We start from the raw sequence: 7,423 nt of genomic DNA on the forward strand, positions 1-7,423 counted from the left end.
GTCAAGAGGATGTTCTGCCACTGTATATAGCAGGTCAAGCCCTTTGACTCTCAGTGGTGAGGCTGACTGTCATCTAGGCCAAGGTGCACAGTAATGAACTTAAAATATAACTAACTCACGTGTGCATTTTTATAGATACAATGATCAATGTATTTTAATGTATGATGACAGGAATATTGCCTCAGATCCCCCCAGGTGTAGCTGCTGCTCTGCCATGCAAGAGAGTGGGACCACATTCACATTGTCCTGCTGTGCTTGGGGGAATTGAAGGCTGGGGCTGCAGGAGCATGGGAAGCCTTGATGTTTCTGGAGGGATTCCACACATACTGGAGCACTTGAAGAGGGATGAGTACAAAGCAATGACATGCCAGTCCTGCAGCCTGCACGGGACTGTTTTATGGCTGCAGCAGTAGCCTCCTGCCTTCCCAGGCTGGTGCCTTGCTCTCCACTTCCTTCAGTGTGGCATCCCACAGTAACTGAAGTGTTTACTGGGCTGTGACTGTTGTGATGAGTGAACATACTCTGGTACAGGACATGTTGCTCTGCAGCAGCACTGGAAAAAGGAGAGATGGTGCAGAGCAGATATTTGCTGAGAAAAGCCATTTCATAGTTATGTCAGCTCTGTTGTTGCTCCACTGACTGTCAGCACAGACAGTAGTGATAACTGTGACTCCAGATGTATTGATTTATTGCTGAGTAAATGCAAACCAGGTAAAGAACAATACATGCCCTTATGGGACACACAGATTGTTGCTCAACACCTTGCTGGGCTGGGCAAGGCACAGAGGATGCTGAAGAGGGCACAACTGTTCCAAACTCAGCAGTATGCAATGTGCTTATGCTCAGTCTCTCTCTTACTGGGTTTTTGCTTCCCAATTGCAATGCTATCCCTGCCTATCTGACTGTATTTCTATGTCCTTGGCTTGCCAGCATACAAGTGAAACTGGCTTTTGCCCTTGTCTCACGTTCAGGCCCGTATCAGTCACGCTTCATTTCCACTGTCTGACTCCTCTTTGTTCACAGCTCCCCATTTCTCCCCAAAATGACGCCTCCCAGTCTGGATGTGCAGAGAATAAGAGAATTTAAACCAAACAGAGCTGCAGAGGACAGCATTACCTTGGCTATAGTCAAACCTAGAGTAAAGCCATTTCCTTGTGCTTTCCTTATGCAGAGACAGGCTCTGACAGTCAGTAGGAGCTGATGCAGGACTTGTGCTACCCCAGAGATCTGTATTATATCCCAGTCAGGGCAGTCCTTGGAAATTTGAAGCCAAGAGAACAGGGCTTCATGATTCTTTACAGTCAGAAAAGGTTTCCAGGACTACCAGGAATAGGGAGATGCATTTTGGACTTTTTTTGTTTCTTTAATTTGAAGATAAGGAAGCTGAGGAATGGGGTAACTTGAGAGAGCTGGTACAAGTCTTAATGCAGTTGAGTTGGAAAATAAATGCTTGGGGTCAGTGGACTTTCCACCTCCTATTTAAATGGAGGCTAACACAATGTGGTTAATGTGTGGTGTTGAAATTGTGCAAGTCCCTTTCCATCTTGAAACCATTGAGATTATCCACCCCATGGCTGTGGGCTCTTGCCTTTTTAGCATTTCACATCTCCAATCATCTCTCCTAGATGATCAGCTGAACTCAGAAGAGAAGAAGAAGAGAAAGCAGAGAAGGAACAGGACTACCTTCAACAGCAGCCAGCTCCAGGCATTAGAGAGAGTCTTTGAGAGGACACACTACCCTGATGCCTTTGTACGGGAAGACCTTGCACGCAGAGTCAACCTCACTGAAGCCAGAGTTCAGGTAATTGCCTTGTATCCAGGTACACCTCACCTGGGGGATCATCATTATTCCAGTAAGGCAGCAAAAATCCTTGAGGCCTGTGGGTCACACAAGGGTCACCAAGCTTCTGGGTCCTGCTGTATTGCAGCCCCAAGTGTGACATGCCTTGAGGAGGACTGGGAAGCCTGCTCTGCTGCCACAAGTGCCACCTACCCAGTCACACGTGTTCATGTGGCTCCCTCAAGGCCAAGATGGTGAATGCTCAGGCTGCTCATGTTATCTTGAGCTGTTCAGCCCTTAGCTTGCAAGCCTGTACCTTTGGAAGGTCAGAGCAGACCGTGGAACATGGTGTGTTGTACAGCACTCCCAGGCCTCGCTGCCATCAGCACAAGGCAGACCTGGTCCCACAGGGACCTCACTGAGCCAGTCCCTCATGTGAGGGCTTTATAAGGATTGTGTTGTCACTGGAGTTCCCAGGGACAGGCACGCCAAAGCAGCCAGCTTTTACAGAGTCCCGAGGGCACAGGTGGTGTGGGGAAGGAGTGTGTCACAGCAGAGCTGGTTGTGATGGCTGGTGGGTCTGTGTGCTTCCCGCCCCAGGTGTGGTTCCAGAACCGGAGAGCCAAGTTCCGCCGGAACGAGAGGGCGATGCTGGCCAGCAAGAATGCCTCTCTGCTCAAATCCTACTCAGGGGACGTGACCGCCGTGGAGCAGCCCATCGTACCTCGCCCAGCTCCGAGACCCACTGATTATCTCTCCTGGGGCACCGCCTCGCCTTACAGGTGAGTGAACAACCCCTCTGGGCTGGACAGTTTTTGGCATAGTATAGAGCAGCCTGAGAGTGGCCCCCAGACAACTCTCATGGGCTGTTTATATTCACGTGGAACAACTGGAGGGTACAGCAGTTTGACCACCCCACTGGTTTTCCTTACCTGTTCCTGTCCCACCCCATCTCACTGCCAGGTTTACGAGCTCAGCATCATTGTGGCTTTCTGGCAGCTTCTTTTTTGGTGGTCCCTTTCTCTGCAGTTCAGGAAGTTTAAAAAGAGGATCAGGTAGAGATACATAGAAACAGAAGGGGTTGCACTTGCTTCCCATGTGCATCCAGTTTAAAGCAATGAAGAAACCTTTCCATGGGGCACAGATCCAGGGGAGGTGAGGGCAGAGCACTTGGGGAGGCTCAGCCACACACAGTGGCCAGAAGAGGGAGTTCTGTGGCTGTCCCATGGCAGTCACGGGTTGGGATGCAAGGAAGGGCTGGAAACTCACTCCTTGCGTGTTGCTCCCATTCCTTCCTTCAGTGTGAGCAGTTTCTTTCTAGTTGCCTGAGCACAAGTGTGTGTGTGAACGTTGTGCTGTGCTGTGGTTTGCCCGCAGAAAGGACCAGGTGACAGACTGGTGTTGAGAGCCCATGTCCTGTGGTCAGTGCTGCTTAAGGGGTGACAGGAAAGAAGCGTAGATGTGGCAATCCCAGTCTCAAAGGATCTGGGATGTCCATGCACATCATGGGCCTCCCTATCCTCCTTCGTGCCATTCACAGCCCAGCAGGAACTGGGTGTGGACATAAGATCCACAGGATGTGTTGGTTTGTGGGGAGCCAGCTGGCTCATAGGCAGTTAAAAATGAGGTTGATGGGTGTTTTTTAGCACAGTGCCTTCATTGTTGGTAAGGACCTTGAAGCATTTGGCTGGGTTTCTTCCTGTTCCTCTGGCCTGGTCACAGCCACCCTCCTGCTGGCTTCCAGGAGCCACGCCATGCACAGGACCTCTCTTGCTTGGTCATCTTGACCCCCTTTTTGCTCCCAAACATTGTTTGCACAGTAAGGCCTGTGAACACGTGGCCTTCCTGATAGTTTGTTTGCTTCAGTGCCATGGGGTTCTCCCCATCCCCCCTGTAGCTCCAGAAGGACAAGTCAGGCATTGAAAAGGATGCATTTGACAGCCACCAGTTTGGTCTTAGAGATAGCCCTTATCCTTTGGATTTTATCCAAGGACTGCTGTCTGGCAAAACCCCCTTTTGTGGTTAAGGCTTTCTGTGAAGTACTACGTAGTGTAGCACCCTAGGGAAGCATCTAGATGGTGAGATCAGGGAAGAGAAGCAAGTTCCTTCCCCACCCTGCTGAGACTCTGCGGTCACAGTGCCACATCCCTGTTGAGTACTCATGACTTATTTCTACCTCTCACATTTTTAAAAGTAGATCAACCCTCCCAAGATGTTTACACAGGGGGCTTCATAAGGGCTTCTAGGAGAAGACCCTAAAAAGGTAACTTCCAGGGGTACACTGAGAAGGGCTGTCTGGGGCCACTCTGGGCAGTGAGAAGCCCAAGGTGCCTGGGATGTGAGAACAAGGAGAGCAAGGCAGAAGGGAAAGCCTTAGGGTTGGGTCTTTTCCCCCCTGAGGTCCAGACCTGGCTATGCCTCTCCACAGTGCAGAGACACATCCTCACTGTTCTGATATCTTCCCCTTGTCTTAAGCCAGTATGTTTCAGCAGAGACATGTGCAGCTTACAGTTGTCACCACTGGCTGACGTGTCAAACTAGGATGGACTGTCACCCTCCCACTGCCCAGCATTGGCAGAGGACAGAGCAGCTGATTTCTGCAGTGTGAAGTGGTCAGGACTCTCAGACACTCCATGCTCCTCAGGCTTTCTGTTCCTACTCATCATCTCTTAGCAGTAGTGTTCATCTTAAAGGGCACCTGGACCAAGTTGTCACAGCCTCATTAAAACTTTGAACTGAGTAAGGTTATTAAAATTCTGGACGCTTGGTGAAATAATATTGAAACGCTCCAGCCATGTGGAGTGTTTGCATGGCCCTCTGCCCCCTCCCCATCTCCCTGGACCAGCCCCTGATTTACAGCTACTCCAGGAGGGGGCTGAGAGCAGGGCCCGGAGCTGCGCCGCCGGTGCTGGTTTTACTCTTAGATCTGGGGAAAGTTTTCAATCAGCGTGTTTATTCTCCAAATACACTCAGCCACAGGTCAACCAAAGCTATTTGCAGATCTGTGTCACATAGACAGCCAAGTAGATACTATTATTTTTTTGAAGTTGAAATGTTTTGCTTAGACATTTTTTAGCATAGGTTCCTAAGAAAACAAGACTTGCAGTCGCGCTGTCAGCCCGCACTTCCCACTCCAACAACCTTTGACTCCACGGGCCATTGAAAACCATATTTGAAAGGAGGATTTTAGGACTCAGAAACATGATGTTCCTCTGTGTTTCATGAAAGCAGACAGCTGAGTGGAGGAAGGAGAGTCTGTCTCTGCCTGAATGGGGCAGAGGAAGGGGCCAATGGAGTGAACTCAGACCTTATTAGACCCTGAAGAGTCTTTGGAGGAACCCTCAAACTATTCTGATGTTTGGAGACAGCCTTCTTGTGCACTGCTCCTGGTAGAATAACTTGCTAAAAGAGGGTGTTTCTGAAGAGTTTTGGTTTAGCAGAGGTTTCACTTGGCACCAGTAATTTCCCCCATACCTCTGGGGACTTGGGAGCCAGAGACTCATGGGAGTTTCAGTCCAGACTTGGGCAGCAGCCTGGTTTTGAATGGGGACACCCAAGACTGAAAATTCCTCTTTTATCTAATCTAGAATATCCTTGAGGCTCTTCTTCCAGCACAAAAATCTGGGGGAGATGCACACTGTGAAAACAGGTGGGAATGAGAGCTTAAGTAGCCACCAGCTTTAGCCCTTGTGAGGCTTTGCACACTGCTGCAGGCAACACTCAGCTTCTGACATGGTGCTGACTTACAGGTGAGGAGAGTGACCAGCCCAGCCATGGAGAGGGAGCTGAGGGGGTGCAGCCAGCTGGGGAGAACTCCAAGCACACCAATCCATCACATCCTGGATCCTACTGAAATGCAGCTGTTGCAGCCCCAGTTGGGCAGAGTCTCTTTTATTGTCCATCCTCTGTGTTCTTCCAGTAGCTGTCAGAGACTCTGAGAGTCCTGAATGTTTGCTCTCCTGGGTGGGAGAGTGCTTTTCTCTGGGTGGGTGTGCAAGCAGCTTTATATCCTATGGATCTCAGCTGCCCTTTCCATGTGTGTAAGCTGTGGTGTTTCCACCGGTCCTGATGCAAAGATGTCAGTCCTTCAATGAAGAAGTTATTTTCCTTGATTTTAAAGTGAGAAATGGGAGTCATACGGCCTGGGATGGGACCTACTAGTATTCCCTGGTTTGGATCTCCTGGAGGCTGAGGATTCAGGCAGCACTGGATGGCATTTAAATTTCTGACAGGTCAGCTCTACTCTACAAGGTCAGAGATATGACTGGTGCTTTGAGATGAGCAGGCATTCCTCCAGCCTGGATCTGTGCAGCAAATGCCCCTGTCCCTCAAGGGAGATTTGCTGTTGCAAAGACTCCTCCAGTCATGGAGCTCAGTGCTGGGAGAAATGAAATAAAAAAAAAAAAGAAAGAAAGAAAGAAAAAAAGGGAAAAGCCAAGCCATCTTCTTTCTTGGGCTGCGGATGGAGGGGAGCATTTTCCAGAGCCTCAGCCATGAGCCACCTGGGCAGGCAGATGGAAAAGGTCAGCACCAGACCTGAGCTTACCTCCAGCAGAGCATTTGTGGTTTCCTCCTGAACACACTGTCTGTGTTAAATGGGCATCTCTAATTCGTGTGGTGATGGTCAACTGGTTTTGATCTGTGGATATGTGTATAGGAAATGCAGCAGGTCAGACAGTGTGCTGGTTTGGGGGTGGGGGGGTTGCTTTTCACAGAAATCCCTGGGACACGTGGGTTAAACAAGTTTTCAAGTGGTCTGGAAAACAGATTCACAGATTTTTTTTGTAGGATAAGAAAAGAGTCAGAGGTTTTGGTTTAGCCTCTGCTGTCAGAAGTGATGGTTTTAATGAATAAAGTCATTATTTGAAGGGAGAAAAAGTGTTTCATGGTTGGGTTTTTTTCCCTTAACCTTTAGGGCATGCTCTTTATGATCAGCTGAAGTTTTGAGGGGAAAAAAAAATGTGGAAATTTTCATTCCCAAAGGCTGAAACCAAAAAACATCACAATTATTGAAATGGGTTTTTCCCAGAGTGTTTCTTTAATGTAACATGTGTTTCAGAAGTGACGTGATTTCACAACCAATAAAACCAAAAATTGCTCTCATCAAAAAGACACTGCTTCCAGTGGGAATACTTTTAAGGACAATGGTCTAACTGGCAGGCTGACCTCATTGTAAACCTTTTTTGTAGGGGGGTTAGAAAATAGGAAGTGGAAATTTTCCTGTTGACTTCAAGCGGCTTTGGGGCTGTCTGTCCCTGGGTGAGTGAACTGCAGCGGGAAGATTTACAGGGGTGTTAAATAAAGAGGAGTGGTAATTCCCTGCTGGCATCAGAAACTCATCCCACAGGTGTGGAAATCCCAGGGTTTGAGGCCACATCTGATGTGGTGTTTCTCTTTCCATCCCACAGTGCCATGGCCACCTACTCCGCTACGTGTACCAACGCCAGCCCGGCGCAGGGCATGAACATGGCCAACAGTATTGCCAACCTGAGACTGAAGGCAAAGGAATATAGTTTACAGAGGAATCAGGTGCCCACAGTCAATTAACGACTGGAGGCAGCTGCCTTGCAGAAGGAGAAAATGCAACAGCACCCGTCCTGCTTCGCAACTCGTCTGTGCTGAACTAAAAAAAAAAAAAAAAAA

The 7,423-nt window shown here is 48.9% G+C and overlaps 1 protein-coding gene across 2 annotated transcripts in view; it reads left to right on the plus strand.

The window, feature by feature from the left end:
* Positions 1-7,423, plus strand: part of PRRX1 (paired related homeobox 1) — a 37,596-nt gene extending 30,173 nt beyond the window's left edge. Inside the window, exons 2-4 of one of the 2 annotated variants that reach the window (XM_027658518.1) lie at positions 1,626-1,801; positions 2,381-2,562; positions 7,189-7,423. In XM_027658518.1, coding sequence (XP_027514319.1) covers positions 1,626-1,801; positions 2,381-2,562; positions 7,189-7,327 — 497 coding nt within the window. In that variant the 3' untranslated portion in view covers positions 7,328-7,423. Of the gene's footprint in view, positions 1-1,625; positions 1,802-2,380; positions 2,563-3,974; positions 4,027-7,188 lie in introns of those variants that run through there. The other variant, XM_027658519.1, reaches the window with a different exon arrangement.

This window comes from Corapipo altera, unplaced genomic scaffold (genome assembly GCF_003945725.1).
Source record: "Corapipo altera isolate COAL_440 unplaced genomic scaffold, ASM394572v1 79, whole genome shotgun sequence".
Lineage (NCBI taxonomy): Eukaryota > Metazoa > Chordata > Aves > Passeriformes > Pipridae > Corapipo > Corapipo altera.